This window comes from Ischnura elegans, chromosome 4, assembly GCF_921293095.1.
Source record: "Ischnura elegans chromosome 4, ioIscEleg1.1, whole genome shotgun sequence".
Taxonomy (NCBI): Eukaryota; Metazoa; Arthropoda; class Insecta; order Odonata; family Coenagrionidae; genus Ischnura; species Ischnura elegans.
Window position 1 is genome coordinate 80,221,870 of NC_060249.1, and position 21,700 is coordinate 80,243,569.

The 21,700-nt window shown below is 38.0% G+C and overlaps 1 protein-coding gene across 3 annotated transcripts in view; it reads left to right on the forward strand.

The window, feature by feature from the left end:
- LOC124157702 (PHD finger protein 7-like) overlaps nt 1-20,599 on the forward strand; it is a 38,751-nt gene extending 18,152 nt beyond the window's left edge. The window contains exons 9-12 of one of the 3 annotated variants that reach the window (XM_046532656.1): nt 638-793; nt 7,952-8,108; nt 12,287-12,446; nt 19,931-20,599. In XM_046532656.1, coding sequence (XP_046388612.1) covers nt 638-793; nt 7,952-8,108; nt 12,287-12,446; nt 19,931-20,450 — 993 coding nt within the window. In that variant the 3' untranslated portion in view covers nt 20,451-20,599. The remainder of the gene's footprint in view (nt 1-637; nt 794-7,951; nt 8,109-12,286; nt 12,447-19,930) is intronic. The other 2 variants (XM_046532657.1, XM_046532658.1) reach the window with 2 other exon arrangements.
- Nucleotides 20,600-21,700: the final 1,101 nt, after the last annotated feature.

Genomic DNA, 21,700 nt, shown 5'->3' on the forward strand with positions numbered 1-21,700 from the left:
CAATATTTCAAGGTATTCTAGAATCCTCTGTGGTAGCCTGATACATATGTAGGTGTTAAGCCCTTCTAGGATATGAACCAGTTTGTAGTTGTTGTAGTGAGATTTCCCGTTAATATTGGCTTCCATCAGCTAATTATCCTTCATGGAAAAAATATCATTAATCATTTTGAAAAATGCCTGTGTGCTTATCATTAGTTCAAAGTGAAGCAGATGGTGGAGATGTAACGGTGGAACTATCTGCATTTTCATCAACACTCGACCCATTTGAAGCATTTAGATTTTTTTTCAATTTGAAATAACTGTTTATCAGCATTCATTTATGCATATTGGTATATTGGCTTAGTGGTTTCACTAACTCTTTAATTTTTTCGTTAGCCATAATTTCATTCTCATTGCTCATGATCCAATACTGGTCTTCATTTTAAGGTTCTGGACCTCATTTTAAGGTAAGCCATTAAAATGTAATGGCATTATTTGATAACGTATCCTGAAAAAGCAAAAGTGATGTAAGTTATAGGATTCTATCAGATTCAACTGGGAGAACTGTTTTCTTTTAATTTGATAGATATGTTGGTACATTGTTTTATTTGTTGCACATTTATTTACTCTGAATTGATAGGTATTATTTTGTTTTCAGGATGTTAAATCTGTATTGTCCAGTGCTATACACTTAGTTAGTTCATCATCTGCGGAAGTTGTTGACTTAGTAAATGACGAAGATGAGGATGATATCATGGAGCTGGCCATTGAGGATGAGGATAAAACACTACATGATGAGAAACTCAGCGTTTTAGTAAGTAACATGTCATTTTTAACTCTGTGGTAGTATTTTTTACTTTTGATGTAGTATTTAATAGGGTATTTGCAAGTGTCACAGCTAGGCAATGAATTACTTATGACCAAACTTAAATGTCATAAGAAATTCCATGTTAGAGTAAAATACTTTTTGTTGCTTATTGTTAACATTATGAGCTATTTGAGTGATAATTTTTAAATCAATGCTGAAGAAGAAAAAAAAGTGCTTTGATAAGCCTATTTACATACATAGCATATATAGACGTTTGACATTGACTGCTATGTGTAGCAAAGGTGTTACAAAAAGGTGTTTAAGCTGGTTTTAGTTATTTAAATCCAAGGGAGACTATGTTTAACCCTTCTATGCTGTATTTTCTTCTCTCTGATTTATTTATTCGTATCAGGATTTGGTCTTCTCAGTGTTTAAATTTTATATCACAAATGATTTTAAAATAGCTACAGCAGTTTTGTAGAAATGACCAGTGTCTCTGTGATGATTTGGGCAGATACCGTAGCCGATAGCATAGCTGTCATCCATAAGTTTTGATTTTTTAAGTAATCTCAGCATTGTTCTTATTCCTTGTGTGCAGGCTTCATTAACCCTAATATGGGCAACATATTTTTCTGACGTAATCGGGCAAGGTGAGTCCAATGGACTCTTTTAAATTATGCTTTTAATTTAAACTATTAAACTATGAAAAATATTACTTTTCACATCAATTTGTATTCATTGTGCACTATAGTATCATTAAACATAAAATTTATTATTTTTTGTTTAGCAAAAGTTTTATATTACTTATTAATTTCACACTTAGTCAAACAGCGAGTACAGTAGACTCTTTTGACTAATTCTTTCTGTTTTCAAAATAAAAAACACAAAATATCTATGGTCACATATACCTACATAGTGATTAGTTACATTATTTACACTAGTACAATACTTAGTACAATATTTATTGACACTTCAAACCAAATATTTGTTAAATGCACACTACTTTTTACATTTCGTGCAAACAACACTTTTTCTACTGAGTTTGCTACAAACATGCCTACAACATACATGACAAAATTGTCTTTGCATTCTACCTTTTGCTGTTGGACACATGAAACATCTCTTTTTCTTCCTTGGTGTTTCATTGGTTGAATTATTTTCTACCTCTGTATAAAAAACCCCAATTGCTGCTTGTGTAGGTAGGTTGAATTATTTTCTACCTCTGCATAAAAAACCCCAATTGCTGCTTGTGTAGGTCGTTGGAGACCTTTCAATGGCGTGATTTGATTTGTGTTTTTATTAGTCCTTCTGCAAGGCTAAGGATGAATATTCGCATCTTATTGAGCTTATTTTTATTCCAATCTGGATTGAGTGTGCACCATATTACGTATGCCGCTACTCCGCACATATCTAATCCATTCATTAGGTATGCAAATGGCCAGTGATTAGTTTTTCTTTTGCATGAATATTCGTGAACAAATTGGTCCTATGAATCTAATCCTCCCTTAGTTTCATTGTAGTACGTGATTATTTTTTGTTTCCCATTCTGACTAATTTCACCAGAATGGTGCATTGTGGAAAGAAATATTGCACTCTTATTTTTTTCGGAACAAAGGAAACTAGGTAATGTCGCGTTCTCCCTAAAACCAAATAGTGCTAAACCTTCTGGTCTAGATCTGTTTGGAAGAAACACAGGCGGTAGAAATTTCTTATTCTTTCTAACTGTCCCCACTAAAGTTAATCCATTTGATAGAAGTGTCAGAGCCAGTTCAAGGTCAGTGAAATAGTTGTCACAAGTAATATTTCTATGACTCCCTTTGAAATTTTCTGTCAAGAATAGAACTACAGACGAGGCTAAATTACAAGCTCATTTATCACCTTTACCAAAATACGGAATTCCAAGTAAGGGATACAGTAAAACTTTGATTTTACGCAGTTGGAGGGACCAAAATATGGGCACTGTGTAAAATCAAAGTGTGTAAAATCAAGAGTTGGTATTGAGGTGAAGTATAGTTTTCAGGATAACTCTTGCTCATTATTTGTAGAACGCTTAGTCATACACTTTTGCATAGATCTGATTTGAGCCAGAACCTGATCCAGAAAAAGTCTCATAGGTGAGACTTTACAGTAAAAGAGCATGAAATCCTTTTCAATCGCATCAGACATATGTTTCCCGGATTCAATTACTCATTTGGAGGCAAGGAAATGAAGCCTAATAATCTTATTTACTCACAAGCAACACCACAGATGACGTGTTAACTTAAGAGAAGCAAGGTTGCATTCCTGAACAATGTCTAACATGGTTGAACTGCTATCATTTCTGGCACTAACAAGGGGAGTGTCACAAAAGTGGGTCTCAGATTTCAATCAAACTTGGTGGTTCTTTTTAAAAATGTCTATTGTTGTCTGTTAAATCCGTCCGCATGCATTTTTCCAACTATCACCTCGTCGCTTTTTAACCGCAACTTTGGGAAATAGGAAGTGTATTTTCAATGATAGAAGCGTTTTTGCGTATTAGTTTAATATCCTTTTCATTATAAATTGCCATTAAAGTCATGAGTGGTTTTTTTCCCAAAGGAAAATGGCAGCGGAGATTTCTCGGATCTCACAAGAGTAAGGTCCACCATGTCTCCTTCCAACGTTCCAATTACCGAATCTCTGAGGACGATGGTCGTGTTGCACATCGAAACATCGGAAGGAGATATGGAGGACATTACCCGGTGTGACACCCAACGAATCGTCACTGCTATTTATTGACAAATTTATTTTGTACAATTTTTTGGATGGTACTCATCAAATAACATTTAAAACAAAACACATTATAGCACCACGAACATCGTGCGAAGCAAGCTTCTCCACAGTTGCATTTTGATTTTAAAATGTCTTCAGGAAAAACAATTTGTTTTACATTTAAAAAAACCTGGCGTTCACTGGGCAGTCCAGATGCATACCATGCATACAGAAGCATGGGGCGAAATGCTGGTGCTAAAAATTGTGCATGAATAAGTGCAAGTATTTTAATCATGTCACTACGACTGGTGAAATCGCGTTTTTCTTTTAGGAGAGTGGAAGCATTCTGAATGCGAGAAATAAATATTTTCACTTGCCTATAAAAGTACACATCACATGGTTGGCAAATAGGGGTACATTTCGGCGGGGCTTTCACTGTACACGTGGGTTCATTTTTACAATCCACAAACCGTTCATCGTACAGTGACTGATTAGTCTGTCCCGACCAGGAATCGGTAAAAAGAAGAAATTTGTCTTCCTTGACGTATGATTTCAAAACATTGTCCAAGTAAAGTTCGAAGGAAATTGTATAAAGTTTCCCTGATTTTGTACATGTAACATAAACATTTTCATATTGTTCCATCGCTTCTTCCACCTCGAGTTTCACTCTCGGGCCAAACTTCCCCGATACTTCCTGTAGGCAGATAAAAACTTTAGGAAGCAGTTCGCCAGAGAGCGTCAAACTATACTGTGCGGTGTATGAGTAAGTCATTTTATTTAATTGACTCACACAAACTTCAGTTGATTTTTCTCCCTGATGCGATAGGGTCCGTCTAATTTATGTGAGGTACTCACACCCCGTCTGATCGGTATTTATAACAAGGGAAGGGTTGAATAGCGGTATTGCTTTTTGGCATTGCTCCTGGAAGAGAAGAGCGGCCTTTATAATATCCTCTGTGGAGGCCTTTTCTCTCCTGCTCACGTACCTTGTGACCTTCCTCTGACGAATCTTGTTTCCTTTTAAAACGGTTGGTCCATGCCAAGGACGCGCTGAATTTAAAATCTCCATCAAAAAATTGAAATGCTGCCGCCACAGCCCACTGCTCCCGAATATTATACCGTTGGTTAATTTTGCTTTTACTATCACGGCAAGAGAGTGATCGATTCTTATATCACATACGCCTAGCTCCCCGGCTAAATTATTACTTTCCTACCGCGCTGTGCTGAAATTTCAGCTAATAAAAGCAATCGGATTCTTGAAATAAACTTGACAATTTTAAAATATGAGTCCTTAATATGATATTTCAACATAAAAGGAAATCAAGTGAATGTGTATCGTAAAAAAAATGCTTTGTGTCGCGACACGGAAATAACATGATTTTAGGTATAATGCATGTGGATAAAAAAAATTCCTTGCACAGAAATAAAATTTACGGGGAAAATCGATAAAATAATGTTCAATTGCAGGTTTTTGTTAAAGAAAAATAAAAAATAACAGCTGAAAAATATTAGCCAATACGGAGACTCGATCCTACGACCCCCAGCGTGGTAATCCCGTACCACTAGACCATGCTAGGCCTGCATGCATGCTAGGAAATACAACAATTTGCTTGTTAAGAAAAAGAAATACAGAAATAGATTCATTTGCCCTGTTGGTCTACATGTACCTATATGGTAGGTCAAGAAATAGAAATGAAATTACAAAGCATAAATACTTACAAACAATGCTTTCATAACATACACAATGGGTATTATTGTAGTCATATTCATAAGTTTGTCAAAATACAACAACACTTAAAAATATAACAATGTACAGTGTAATATCCCTTAAGTTTATTCTAATATTTTTTTCTCATTTTTGAATAAGTTGGTAAAATTTTTTTTAATTGCCTAAATCGAAAGCGTATTAATCCTGGGGTACATATTTCGCACTTTTAAAATTTTCCAATGACGATATCTGTTTTTCGCGATTGATTGAAAAGTGAAAATTTTCAAGTACACAAAAACGTGACAGCTAAGTATGAATGCTGGAAAAGCCCATGTGACGTCATTCTGGTTCTGGCTGCTGCCATGTGAGGTCACATTGGTGCGAGGCTATGAGCGCTGCTAGCAGGTAGCGCTTGGCTTAAATCAGAATCATTAATACCCTATCAAATGAAGGAAACCTTCCGACCATAGGCAATTTTAATAAGTGATTATTAAGAAATGCTTCCCTGAGCTCTTTGCCTCATGCATTAGTCATCTCAGACTTTTTGAATAACATGCAAAATATACACAATCCTGAGATACGCTGTGATGAGTTGTCACCCGCTAAGGAAAACGAGGTGTAAAAATTTAAAGGTATCAAAGTGAGGGTTCAAAAATTGCATTTTGTTATGCTTCTTTATATTCTTTTTGTTTATAATGGATATTATAAGTGGAATGTCAAATTAATTTATTATTAAATATTAGCTAATAAAAGTAAATTCTGTACAGAAAATAAGGTTTTAGTATGTATATTTCGCTCTTTTGGAGTGTAACCGCTTATTAGTATGGAACTCGATGGTTCAACTTTTGTACACATTTTCAGGAACTCATTGTGTACAAAAGTCGGGGACCACCTGAACATGGAAACACCAAGACATCCATATCAATAGTAAACCATTACCACTCACGAACAATAGTCCTTACCATAGCATAGCAAAAATCTAAAATGAGTTACCTAATAACAGGAGAATTACTTTTAAAACAAAAGTAAGAACCTAGCTTATAAACAACCCACATTACTCCCTATCTGAATAGAGTAGTTTCCTTCATCAAAGAAAATGAAAGGCATTGATTGTGATTTGTTACCCACCATTAGTGTATTCATAATATACAAATTATTGGGTTTTAGGAATCCCAGTTCAGACGAATGGCAATGGTCAATTTTAATCTCATTTGAAAAAGGCCAGATTGGTGCCCATGCGATGCCACTCCACGTGACGTCACACGGACCTAGATTCTATACGAGTAGATAGGAGTTTTACAACGTCTGATATTACCAAAGCATGCATGAGGCACATAGCTCAGGGAAACATTTCTTAATAATCACCTATTAAAATTGCCTAATGTCTGAATGTTTCCTTTATTTGATGGGGTAATAATAATCCCTATTTAAGCCAAGCATTACCTGCTAGCAGCCTGCATTGTAGTGGTGCTCAACGCCTCACCCCAAGGTCACCTCACACAGCGGCAGCGGGAACCAGAAAGATGTCACATGGGCTTTTCCCAGCATTCATACTTAGCCGTCACATTTTCGGGCAATTGAAAATTTTCACTTTTCATTTAATCGCGGAAAATAGATATATTCATTTAAAAATCTAAAAGCATGAAATGCTTACATCAGGAGTAATAATCTTTCGATTTAGGCAATAAAAAATAATATGAAACCATCCTATTATTTTGACACTTATTATCTCATTTCTTAGGAATGATAGTTAATAGTAGAAAGAGGACATTTTCTCTTATAGATGAATTTATATTTTTGAAAGTTGAATGATGAGCTAAATTAGCTCAATCACAACATGTATTAACTTCGTGGTATCAGTATTGATGGCACATTCTTACTGGGTACATTCATGGGGCGCACATAGCACTATCACCACAGCTGTGGCATTTCCCCCCTGATTACTGTCACTGCTTCATAGTAGCTCATTGTGAGTGCTCAGACATTTCTCAGAGTGGTCTATAAGGTCGCTACATGTGAGAGCACTTCTTGCTAATTTGCCGCCATTGAAATATTAGTTGCGTTTGATAGTTATTATAATTAGAGTTTAGAGGTGGCCAGTGTTATGTTACTAAATGATTCAAAAGCCACTTCATGGTGCTGTTTCTACTTTTCCATTGAGGGAGGCTGAGAATATGCTACGTAACAGTCTGCTCCCATGCTGAGCAAGACTCTTTGAGTTTAATCTGAGGTTTCAGGCGAGATGGAGTGGAAACGGAACATGAAAAAGAAGCAGGAGCAATTTCCACAGGAGCGGTGGTGTTACCGCCCCCATCCTGCTTACTTTTGTACAATCAATATAAATTGTGGAAATTCTCCTGCTTCTTTGTTATTCTTTGAGTTCTCACTCCCCCTAAATGCAGCCATTTATGAATATCATGAGTAGAATGGGGAAATAAAGCAATAATTTTGCATTTGTCCTTGAAGCAAAGTGGAGATTTGTGTTTTATAGTATTGGTTCTTAAATTATGTCTTATCCAGTTTGTGTTATAGGCAACAATGCTATCATATTTGATTTATAGCTTAACATACATATTTGATTTTTTTCAAGTCACATCTATTATTTTCTTTTATGTATTCAAAATCTTAATAATTGACTTTTAATATTCGAGAGGGGATGATATTCTGCTTCTGGCATTTACTCTTTTAACCTAACTTCTAAGTGTTGATGTTATTTCTTAATGCAGGTAAAACAGGACAATGTGTGTTATCCTCAAAGTTCAGGTACTACATTGGTCTATGTTCCCAAAGAGGTGAACCAATCTCCTGACCAATTACCAGTTTTCCAGTCTAGTTCATCGTGGGTTGATAGGACCTCATGGTCATCCCTCTCGCATGAGGTAGGTGAGTTATTTTCTTGTGCTTTTATTAACATTGCTGGTACGAAATTAAATAGTACTCAGCCAAGTAATCGCAAATGCACTTTGCCTAAGAGCGTCAATTATAGTTCTTTCTTCAGTAGGAGACACTTCAGTATCCACGCAACATCATATAATATTCCTGTGGAATCATTGTGACCCACTCAGTACTGCTCATAAATTACAATCAGTATGTCTTCTTCTTACGGACATTCGATTTGCAAACTTTCAGGGATACAAACATTCTAAAAATTCAAGTGTGCCTGAAATTTCAAATGTGGCACCTTTGGAGTTGGCCGATGCGATGCAATGTGGCATAAAGGAACTCACACTTTGGGCACAGTCTGAACCAACTGTTAATAAAATCTGTTGTGAAGTCAGTAACTTCTCAGTGTTTTGCCCATTCTTCCTTCCCACAGGCAGCACATTTCATTCGGCTCCATTCATGTCATACTCGCAGCTAGATCAGTTCGTCACAATCGTGAGTTAATGCAAAATTGCAATGCAGTGTTGCATTTTGCAGGATAGACACACTTTTCGATGCCTTGCATAGATTTATCAACTTACTAGCAAGCTCTCAGAATGCATCTTGTTCATATGTCGAAGACTTAATGTAATTGTACATAATTTAATCGTGTATATCATACTCTGAAGCTATTCTGCAGTGCGAGTAGAAGTATGGGAGATTGAAGGGACAAGGAAATTTGATAAAGCATAAATACACCAAAGGATGAAGTTCGCCATGAAAAAATATTTGACTTAGCCGGGATTCGAACCCGGATCTCCCGATTGCCGGTCAGGCGTGCTACCAGTTACACCACCAAGCCATCTTCTCAGAGCGAACTTCGGGATGGGTTTTACCGAACAAGATGTTGACGTCACAAGTCCACACTGTGGCACATGTGGCGAGGGTCGTGCTTACTAAGCCACTGTCGGGGAGAAAAACCCTTATTTTCCGCTGGTCTGCGGCGACGAATTTCAAAGCACTGAAGGAACAAGTGACTTTGTACGCAGTCACGCGCACGGGTGCAAAGTTAAATACACCAAAGGATGAAGTTCGCCATGAAAAAATATTTGACTTAGCCGGGATTCGAACCCGGATCTCCCGATTGCCGGTCAGGCGTGCTACCAGTTACACCACCAAGCCATCTTCTCAGAGCGAACTTCGAAGTCAAATATTTTTTCATGGCGAACTTCATCCTTTGGTGTATTTAACTTTGCACCTGTGCGCGTGACTGCATACAAAGTCACTTGTTCCTTCAGTGCTTTGAAATTCGTCGCCGCAGACCAGCGGAAAATAAGGGTTTTTCTCCCCGACAGTGGCTTAGTAAGCACGACCCTCGCCACATGTGCCACAGTGTGGACTTGTGACGTCAACATCTTGTTCGGTAAAACCCATCCCGAAGTTCGCTCTGAGAAGATGGCTTGGTGGTGTAACTGGTAGCACGCCTGACCGGCAATCGGGAGATCCGGGTTCGAATCCCGGCTAAGTCAAATATTTTTTCATGGCGAACTTCATCCTTTGGTGTATTTAACTTTGCACCCGTGCGCGTGACTGCGTACAAAGTCACTTGTTCCTTCAGTGCTTTGATAAAGCATGTTTTTTTTGCGATGATTCCTGCAAAAAATGGTCTTACAAAGTTCATAATTACCTCAGGTTTTTCGGTCCCATTAACTTCGTAATAACAAGAGTTAACTGTGTATAGATGCGGTGACATTTCCCAGAAATCAGTACAATGAAAAAGTTAATTATTGTCAGTCCACCCAAACAGCTCTATCCCTGTCATCAATTATGTCTTCCATCAAGCTTAAATGATGGATGAACGCTGAGAATAAATGATTTTACTTTCTTACTCATTACATTACCTAAGTTGACTCTTTGCCTGTGCATAATTTTTTGTGGTTATTTGAGCCCTTAATATTGTGAAAGGAAATATTTAAAGAAAACTATGGGAGGCAGCTAAGCATGTTTATTATTGAAAACAAGAAGCTATCAGTTGGCTAATTGTCGTTCAATTTATATCTTTGTGGAAGCTCTCATTGTTTTGTCAAGAATATCTGATCATGTTCATAAATTAAGTGCAAATGTGTACAGTGAAACCTCGATATAACGACACCCCACGGTGCTCTAATAAACACTCGCTATATCGAAAAGTCGCTTTACCGGAGGTGGAGCAAATAATAGCCAATATACCTGTTGCAAACAGATATACAGGAACAGGAGTGGTGCAGCGACAGATAAACATCTATCCGATAAACGTAAGCATAAATCCAGACGAAAGGCGATGTTTCTTTGCATCACTAAATGTCCTTACTCAAATAACGACTAACTATTCAAACAATTTATAAGCGCCGCACTGAATAAAAATCATGCAGAGTATTGTTTCATCAATCATTATATTTATCGAACGACAGTTTACCACATAAATTTGAGACTGAGCACTCCATTAACTTCATTTCTAACAGATCGCTAGCAATTACAGAGGTTAAGGAGTCTTCATGAAAGTCTTCCGGCGGTTAAACCCTCGCTATGGCAAGAGCCAACACCGAAAGGGTCTCGTAAAAACGAATTTTTTATCACGCTTATTATGGGGTCAATTGACGGTGCATCGGCTATCTCTCGTAATAGCGGATGTGTCGCTATAGCCCGTACTTGCTTTAACGAGGTTCGACTGTATTATGTTATAGATAGTAAATTACTGGTTTAAGGCCTTGATAGTATATACTTCTTTAAATCTTGTGATTAGCTCTTGTCTTTTGTTACCTGTATTATTTGCAGTTTTTACCTTCTCTTATCAGTGTAAGGAGTGAAATTTAGATTACTGTCATGTTCACTTTTAGTATTTAATATTAAATGAATATAAATTACATACACAATTGTCCACAAAGATAAATCAGGATTGATGACACCATTACTTCACAAATCAAACTACACACAAATAGCAAACACAATTGTTAAGTATTCGGGTTGAAAAATCATGAGCGATTAAGCGTATACAGGCGGTCCTCGACTTTCGTACACTCGACTTTCGTACAATTCGCACTTTCGTACATTCAAAATTGACACCTTTTACTCGACTTTCGTACGCTAAATTCGGACTTTCGGACGTTGGTCTGTAATTTTTTTAAAATTCCCGCGATGTTTATTGCGCATCCCAACATTCAATTGTTTCAAATGTCAGTATCGGCAGTATATACAAACAATACGAACATATATAATGAAGGGAATTGTTGGTAATTGACTCTAATCTAGGTGATTTATTTGGGAGAGAGACTGCCTGCTATAGGCTCCTTTATCAAGAGACGAAGAAAGCCTTCATTGAAGATATTTTTCAAAAGAAGTTGACTAGACATCATCGAATAGCTTTCAATAAAACTAGTAAGACCTTTCTAATTGTTTTTTCGTTTGAGTGCTGTTTAATTCATGTAAACCTTCAGCAACGATATTGCACGAAATATCACCCGAATTCCGTTTGTCTTTTGTCTTTTTTTAATAACATGCGGAATATACGCGATCACGAATGTCACCTGCCAAATATCGAATTTTGGTGTAAAAATTAAAAGGTATCCAGAGTGCGGGTTCAACAAATACATTTTGTTATGCTTCTTGATATGTCCTTTTATTTATAGTGGACGTAATAAGTGGAATGTCAACTTAGACGCCAAGAGGAAGTTTCACTCGATAGCCAACGGAGTTCTTGTTTTTTAAACTTTTATTTGCACTTTCTGCCTATTTTCGAAAGAAATTAGATGATTTGAGGAGTTTTATTAACATATTATTAAAATTAAGTCAATTGAAATGAATTCCGTGAAAAAAAAAGTTTTAGTACGTATATTCCGCTCTTTTGGAACGTAACCCCTAATTAGTATGGAAGTCAATGGTTCGACTTTCGTGCATTCGACTTTCGTACAAGTTTTCGGGAACGCATTGTGTACGAAAGTCGGGGACCGCCTGTAACCAAAAGCCACAATGTATTTCTATTACATGACTCTTTCTTTTTATATTCGTTTCGTCAGTAAGAATTTTTATCCATTATTATTTGACTTCCATTGTTTGTCTCCCATCATCACGGAGCATTGTTACATTGCATTTATCTATAAATGTGTATTTAACTACATGGAGCCCTTACTGCATGGATATTGAATTTCTATTTGGCATTTCAGGCTCACCAGCAATCTCACCCATCCAATTTGAAAGTTGGCGAGACTTTTGGTCATCACAGAGCACTCCAAGGAGCGTCCCCCAGTTCAGACGGTTTCAAGATAGTAAATCCAGAAGAAATATTGAAATCTCATGTAGTTTCACCCCTTGTGAAAATAACAGGTCAGTAAACACTTCTAAAGTGTAAAGTGACTACCTTTACACTGTAATATTTACGGAATAGTAAGTCATAATCAGACTGTGGCATTAATTGTCACTTTGCTATCCATTGTCTGCAAAACTTCACCTTTTCAAAATTCATTGTGATGCCAGCATCTTTCAATTTATCCAGCACTCTCGCCAAATGTCCAAAATGTTCTTCTAAATTCCGTGAAATAATTAATAAGTCATCAAGGAAATTCAGACAGAAATTCTCATGTTCGTCTCCCAAAACATAATCAAGTGCTCTTACTAATGCACTGCTACTGATTGCACAACCAAATGGGACTAGGGTGAATTGGTAGATCTTCCCCTCAAATGTGAAGACACAATATTTCCTAGATTGTGGGTGTAATTCTATCTGATAAAAACTCTGTGTGAGGTCCAGCGATTTCATAATTTTCGCGTTGGTGCATTCCTGAAATAACTCCTGCGGTATTCTGGATGTGGCATAATCTGGTTTAATAATTTTATTTACTGCCCTTGCATCCATGCACAAGCGTACTGAATTGTCCTCCTTAAGTAACCAAACCAACGGTCATATGTAACGTGACGTACTCTTCTTGATAATCCCTTGGAGTAACAGCTTTGTAATGGCTTCCCTTGCTTTCCCTCGTAGATTCAGTGGAATAGTGTAACATTTACTATGAAATTCTTCATCTTCTTTTACCTCAATTTTATATGAATACCCTTCTATTTTCCCTGGCGTATTCTTAAATATCTCTTTCCTCTTCTTAATTTCTTCCGCTAATACTGCGTTTTCTTCTCTTGAAAGCTCCGGGATCTTCTCAATGTTGCTCTCTATCTCCTCCGTGGAAATCACTTCTTCCTCTCGCGTCACTTATCCTCTTTCCACCTGCCTTTCTTCTATGTGCATCACCAGTCGCTGCGAAGGTACTTCTGCCCCTTTGAATGGACATCTCACCGTCTTTTCTCCTTGCTTTATAATTACAACCCTATCTCTGTAGTCAATTTTAGCCTCCCACATATTTCAAGTGTCCGTACCCAGAACGATTGTTTTTATTAACCCCGGGACTACGGTAAAATTCAAGTCAACACAAATATCTCAGATTTTCACTGTGTTAAATATTTGTTTTTTAATTCTACCACTCTTCCGTCCAATGGCTCCCATTACTTGAACTCCTCTTACAGGTAACTCCATCACTTCCTTAAAATATGCTTGGTTTTCATCGTAATACTCTTCACTTATACAGGTAATCTCCGACCCTGTGTCTATAAGTGCACTAATTTTCAACCCGTTAATTTCTATCTCTATTTCCGAGCATCTGATTCCTCGACCCCGTCTTCTTTCTTCTCTTCGAGTAGTTCTTGTGGTGACTTTGTTAGACTCCTAACTCTCTTTTTCCTCTTCCTTTTCTCCTCCATATTCGTCTTCTCGATCGTCCCTTCTTCTTCGGTCTTCGGTGCGTCGGGACATGGAATACAACAAGACCTATTTAGTTTTCCGATTTTCTTCCCGCAACATTAATACCATCGCTCTTCTCGAAAATGAGGGTATCCACGCGATCAGCTGTTCGGTGATATTCCATTTCTCCCCGCCTATACGGATTGTTTTGGTCCCGTCTCTGGTCGCGCTCCTCGTTCCATGGTTGTCATCGGTTCTCCCGTGGTTGGTACGTCATTCCGTTTCCCCTTCTGTTATCGTTTGGTACTCCGTATTTCACCACCTCCTGTTGCTCCCGTTGTCCTGCCTCCGGTCTGGTCTCTCGGTGTTGTTCTGGTGCGGCGTTGTCATATCGTCCCAAAAGTTCCAAAAATTGCTGTAATGCCGTAATGTGCTGCGTAATAATGGCGGCATTTACTTCTGGTCCAAAATGATGCTCGAGTCTATTTATGATTTCCTCGTCCTCCATGGCAGGTTGCAATTCCTTTGCTGCACTTATCCTTTTCGTAGCATATTCCACCCTGCTCATGTTTCCACTCCTGTTGTATTGACCGGAATCGAGCATTCCCCTCACCTCCATCTGTTGTTGTTTTCCCCAAAACTGTGCCAAGAATAATTTTTTTTAATTTTCCATATCAGTCTGCAAATGATATGTGGCAGTCATCCATTCCCCAGCCAGTCCTACCATGCCTTGCCGAATAATTTTGAGCTTGTCACCATCCGTCAGCTGATATAATCCTTGATACTCCTCTAATTCATGCATATATTGCATCGGTCTCGCTCCTTTTCGTCCATCAAACTGTGGAATCTGCACGTTGATTGCAGGTATTTGTGATACACTTACTCCTTTGTCGCCCTGATTTCTCAACCACTCCGTCTCCTTCTGGCCGATTAATTGCATCCGTTTCTCTAGCCTTGCCGCTTCCGTGCTTGCTCTCTCCGACACCTGATCTATTTTCACGTTGCATTCCAGTATTCTTTTGCTGACTATATCAAATTTTCTCTTTGTTTCTTCATTGATATTTTCAATCTCCTGCATTGTTCTTCCTTGTAGGTCTTCTAATGCTGCGCAAACTTCAATCCTCTCTTGTCGTGTATCTTCTTTTAATTCACTAAGCTCTTTCTGCCCCTTCTCCATGTCTTCTTTGTGCGCGGATAGCTTTTGATTCCATTCTTATCTTATTCCTTCTACTTTCTCTTCAATAAGTTGCATCACTACATGCTGAATTTCTGCTATTCCATCTGCCTGTTTGCTGATCACTTCTCTTAATAATCCTTCCATGTTCCTCCTCTGCTCTTCTTGCAGTCTTTCTTTCTCCTCCCATTCTCTTCTTTCCCTTTCTCTCTGCTCTTCTTGCAGTCTGTCTTTCTCCTCCCGTTCTCTTTTGAACTCCTTCAGCCACGTAACTATGTCAAGTTCTGTTGTCTGTGCTACTTTCAATTTAAACTGATACGTATCAATATCAATTCCCTTTTCCTCAAACGCAGTTCTCACTCTATCCATCAATTCTTGTTTTATCCCGGCGGTATTCAAACCCAGCTCTCTTAATTCCTCTATTATATCTGCCTTCTTTAATTCCTTAAAACATTTCTCTATCGTCGCCATTTTTCCAAGTTCTCGTGCACCCGGTCGAGAGTTCACTTAATGTTAAAGTGTATCTTATCTCCGGTATCTCGTGGTCTCAATTATGTTGAGTTGTTGTGCCCGACACGTTGCGGCACCAAAATGTAACACTACCAATTCATTTAATGCTACTCACCTCCTATTTATTAAGTTTCGTGTTATCTTAGGGTTTAGAAACACACTTAATTATGAAATAACATGCACAAAATATCACTTTTACACTTTTATATTCAGAATATCATGAAGTAAGACTAATTGGGCCCAATTTACAATCGATCATTATAGCAAACAAATTGCATAAGTTCCATTTATATTCCAATGGGCTTTTAACTCTTCCCCTTGTGTATTTATAATAACCATTCAAGTCTACTTATCGGGTTCACTGCTCGCGTCTCCACTCAAACACTGCCGGATGGTACAGTACTCCACCACTCCTCTCTCTGCCGGATATCTTCCTCCACGATCCCTCTCTCAATCTTTCTCCACCTTTTTTTTATTTCACGCGTCCTTCCTTCTATTGGTTCTCTCTCTTGTGGGCACCTCCTTCTTTGCGTCCTCTCTTTTTTTTCTTATTCTGCCGATCTTATAAAACACGTCTTTTTCGTAGCTCTCTCAACCCACGACTCCCCTTGTGTATTTCTTTTCCGCGTCCCTCACTACCATTCTTGCCTCCTCACTACCATTGTTAATTTTAAATTATTTAAACAAACAACATGGTGGCTTGTTTACAGTCGGGAGAAAACTTTGGGTGACAGCTCTTTGTCCAAAACGAAGTGCCCAAAGTTTCAGACTTGCCCTCCTGAGCCGTATTGTTGTCTTTGGTAAACGGTTGTATCGGTTCAGTGTGAAATTGGACTTTCAAAGAGGAACATGGCCTTGAAGATGGGAGACAAGTTGCCTCTTGAAATGTTGGCTTATACTGTAGAATTAACCTGGCTGAGAACTTGAGAAGAATTCATCAGAAGTATTCACCAAGAGAAATTAAAATCCTTTAACACCTTTCTTGTTTACCAGTCAATCGCTAGCCATGCCTAGAAACATACTGATGGGTTAGAACAAAAGATTGGCAACATGTGCCACTTGGTTCACAGCGGTTTATGGGAACTCCCTATGTATTTTGATGGTAGCTAGCTGAAATGTGGAATCCCTAGGGTGGGCTTTGTGAAGCTACCTTGGTACCTAGTTCGAAGCTACGGAAGTAGCTTCACAGGCCATAGAGAATATGGGTTAGAGTCAAATAAGCTACCGGTAGCTTCTGCTAGCTCTTTTGACAGAGCTTCCATGTTAGATGATACAAGTGGGAACTAGTAGCGTAACTAAGTACAGTGAAACCTCGTTAAAGCGAGTACGGGCTATAGCGACACTCCCGCTATAACGAGAGATAGCCGATGCACCGTCAATTGACCCTACAATAAGCGTGTTAAAAAATTCGTTTTTACGAGACCCTTTTGGTGTTGGCTCTCGCCATAGCGAGGGTTTCACCGCCGGAAGACTTTCATCAAGACTCCTTAACCTCTGTAATTGCTAGCGATCTGTTAGAAATGAAGTTAATGGAGTGCTCAGTCTCAAAGTTATGTGGTAAACTGACGTTCGATAAATAAGTAGTTAATTTTGGTGAAAATATTGTGGCATTAGCATTCGCGAATGCTTAATCTTCTTTTGTTCCTCGGGCGGCAGAAAGCAGTCGGCAGCATACCCGTACGTCCGTGAGTTGCGTGAATAGAAAGCATTTGATGGCAGTCACCATGGCCAAAAAACACCAAACACGTCTAAGCGAGAAAATAAAAATAAAGGAGTAATATGAGTCGAAATTAATTCATCTTCCTATTCGCTCTGCAAAATTAAAAAAAAAACAAAAGCGCCCAAGGAATGCAGACGATGAAGAGTTATAAGGAGCTTTGTTCGGGTGGTTTTGCCCATTCAAATCTGCGGGAACTTCTGAGAAAGGGGCTACGCCCAAGCCTGAAGCGGAGTATTTTAGGGATAGATTGCGAATCGAGAATTTTAAGAGTGCGGAAGGTTGATTATACTAATGCGAAGCACCAAAGCGTTATCTCCCCTCACAACTCCCCTGGTGATGCCTGCGGTGTAAACCTGAAGTCGTGGAAGAGAGGACTCCGATCATAAGTATCTTTAGAAGTATTCCCCGCGTCATATATCATACACGAAACGGAACTTTTTTTTACATACAACTCCCCGACAAAACCCTTGCAGTATGAGGTATTTCTTGCAATGATGCCTCTAAAGGTAGGTAGTGCGCCTTAGCGATGATGTAGGATGTACGAAGCAATGATACTCAGCGTGAATTGTCCGGATGGACGTATTTATTCTCCGTTGCGGATTTACAAGGGTGAACTATTCGGGTCATTGGTCGGAGTCGTACTGGCGCTCTCTTTTGTTACGTGGGTAGCCGAGCATCCCCTGGTGGCCGCTGGAAGAACTCACAGAACAACTAACTCTCGTTTGCAGTACCGTGGTAAACTCGGTGTATCATTTCAAATACGTCGCGAGCGTAACACTCAAAAAGAAACTTTTTTTCAACAACGGTAATTTTAATCGCGTAATTTTTAAGCTTAGCAAACTTTTTACCGTAGATGATGAAGATATTACATTATCTGATAGAAAAAGTCTTCCAAGGCGGGAACGTTATACAACCTTCCACCGTTTTCGCCTGTAGAAACAAATGTAATGCGTTATTTCACTTCACTGCCGGTTAACGTACAGAAACAATAAACATACACCAATGGAAACCTTTGAGGCATTAAATAACCGCGATACTGTTTTGTCAGTTAATTTTTGAATTTTCAGTGGAAAATACCAAAATAATAGAATGATCACGTAAATGAACTAATTAAGTGCATAGAAAAATGACTTCGTCGGTTGTGCATTAGCATAATGATTGACGAAACAATGCTTTCCATGATTTTTATTCAGTGCGGCGCTTATAAATGGTTTGAATAGTTAGTCGTTGTTCGAGTAAGGAAATTTAGTGATGCAAAAAAATCGCCTTTCGTCTGGATTTATGCTTACGTTTATCGGATAGATGTTTATCTGTCGCCGCACCACTCCTGTTTCTGTATATCTGTCCGCAACAGGTATATTGGCTATTATTTGCTCCACCTCCGGTAAAGCGACAATTCGCTATAGCGAGTGTTTATTAGTGCACCGTGGGGTGTCGTTATATCGAGGTTGCACTGTATCTCCTTGCTAAAAAGATACCATGCTTCGAGTTAGACAATAGACATCAATTATTGACCAAAAGCAATAGGTTAATAAAGCTGTTTTTTTTTCTTCTAATAATCTTCAAGATATGACCCACCACCCATAAAAATGAAATTCATTACTTCTTGTGTATTTTGCTAGGAAAAAATGCTGAGGTTCACTAAAAGAAACGCCTCTGTTACTGTGTAAAATTCATTTCCTTTCCTTCGTAGAAGAAAATCATGACCAATCGACCAATGTGACTAGCTTTGCATTTAGTACATTTTAGTTTATACAATATACTCCAATCCATCAGATCCACACTATCTTTTGTTTTATTGTAGTTGAATCTCAAACTCACGATTATCCATGTTTTCTGGTTTTTCGTGCCGCCTCTCCCCATCATTAACCTGTACAATCAGGTGTTAACTGTAATTAACAAAGTTGAAGTGACCCATTATTAATGTTTCTAATTAGGGAGTTTTTATGAGAGATTTGGTCAAAGTTGTGGGTTGCAAGCATTTGTCACAAGGCAGGTGTGTGATTATCCTCAAAATTGTCACCCCATTCACTCTCTCTAGCCAGTATTCAATAATATTGAAAAAATTTGTGTATATGTACTTCATAACAATGTTATTCTTGTGGAAATCAATCACATGGAAGGTCAATAATGTGAAAAACTAGGATTGAATTTTCAAATACTTGGCATATTCATGCCATGGAATATGAACCTAATGCAAATACGTGACAGTGAAGACTATCTTACATTTAATTAACTGATGATGGGGCTATCTAGGATGGGCCATTTCACAAAATATCCGAGCCTTCTCCCAATGTGCTTTGCATTCTCCCTTCTCATGTTCATACAGTGGCCAGCATTGACCCCTTTCTGATGCTAAAGAATTTCTCTTGGCGTACACTGTAATTCTAATGTAGCAGACAAATAAATTGTGCACCTGAAAGTGTTGCCTTTGGTCTGTGCCTCTCGCCACCCTACTCATCTTGGAAATTCAGACTACATAGTTGCTAATTGTTAAACCCATAACTAGTTTTTATTTAGTAAGTTTCCATGTGGAAAATCACTGGTTCGAAATGTCCCATCATTCTTGAAAGAGAGGATGAGTGCACTGTCAACAATTGGTGGTGTGGTTTAACTTTTTTTAGAATTTGAAAGAGAATAGAGGATTTTTATTTGAAGTAATTCTGTTTCTCTTATAGGGACATCAGTTGTTCCAGTCATCACGCTAGATTGACTCCACTGTCTTCTGTGAAGAAAAAGCAGTTTAAAATCAAAAGAGAGAGAAAACACTGTGGGAAATGCCAAAAAGTTGCTGAAAAAATTCGTGAGACTTTTTATGAGCATTTATTTATTGATGGCTGGAGTGAAATCTTCAATGATTTAAAAAATGTCTGGTTTTCTGGACCTGTCAATCATAGGAATAGCTTATTGCAGGACTCATGTGAAAAACTGTGTAGATATCCCATGTCATTTTCCTCATTTAAATCTGGTAAATGTGGAAATGCGAGGCTGAAAATGCATTGGCTGAATATGTCAAAGTGGGTTAGTGGTGCTGCAAGACATTTGTGTGTTTTAAAATGTAGGCAGTCAAAGGAACGAAAACATCATCAAAGCTTAAAAAACGATCCATGTAAGAAAGATATGTTCTGTGATATATTGGAGAAGAATGTGCATTCAGAAGAAATGTACAAAGTTTTTGTTAAGAAGATTATGTTGTAACTTATGTACTGAGAAGATAGTGTGACTGGTTGTCTTTGTGCAGCTCATTTCCACTGTTCATATATTGTTTTAAGAGTTTCTAATTTTCTTGAGGAGGAAGTGAAGACATCTTGTGTATTTAATTTAATAGTATATATTTTTACTGTTCATCCTTTTTTCATACTTCATTTCACCTAAATAAATATTCTATTATTACATTGTAATGGTATCATCTTGAACTAGAATTTAATCAGTAATTGACTCATTGATTTTTGAATATTCTTCATTAATTGTCATATTTTGTCTTTTATTTTGAAAAAATGGGAGGGGCCATATAATCTCAGATGGAAATGATAAGTTTTTAAAAAGTCATACTCCAAACCACACTTCCCTTTAACAGTATTAGCAAAAACCGCCTTAGATGATACCTGAAGGATATTGCTGTCAAGGAATAAGTGCATATAATTTTTGCTAAGTTTCGAAGTATGGTCTCATAATAGGGTGATTTCCTATTATTTTTCATTGCCTAAATGGAAATATTAGTATTACTCTTGGAGTTTAAATGAAAAGAGAAAATTTTCAAGCGTGAAAAAATGCAACGGCTACGTATGAAAGCTGGGAAAAGCCTGTGTGATGCCATACTGGTTCCGGCTGCTGCCGCGTGAGGCCACCTTGGTGCGAGGCTGTGAGCCGCAGCTACGATGTAGGCTGCTAGCAGGTAGCAGAATACCCAGTTAGCAGGCAGCGCTTGGCTTAAATAAGGATTATTAATACCCTATGAAACAAAGGAAACTTTCTGACCTTAGGCAATTTTAATAGGTAATTATTGAGAGATGTTTCCCTGAGCTCTGTGCCTCATGTATGCATTGGTAATCTCGGATGATATAAAACTCCTGACTATATAGAATCTAGGTCCCAGTGACGTCACTTGGAGTGGTATCGCATGGGTGCCAATCTGGCTTTTTTTAAACGCGGTTAAAATTGACCATTGCCATTCGTCTAAACTGGGATTTCTAAAACCAAATAATTTGTATAGGGAACACAGTTGAAGGGTAAGGAATAGAAATCAATGCCTTTCCTTTTATTTGATGAAGGAAACTACCCTATTAACTTCATTGACAGAAAACTAAAAATTAGGCTTTTCGTTATATATTTTCTGAAAATTGCACATTGTAATTCACAATATTTTGTTGGCATACGGGGCTATACTAATCTAACTTGGAAAATGATTGATTAATACTCTTAACATTGACATGTGAAGTGCCCACCAA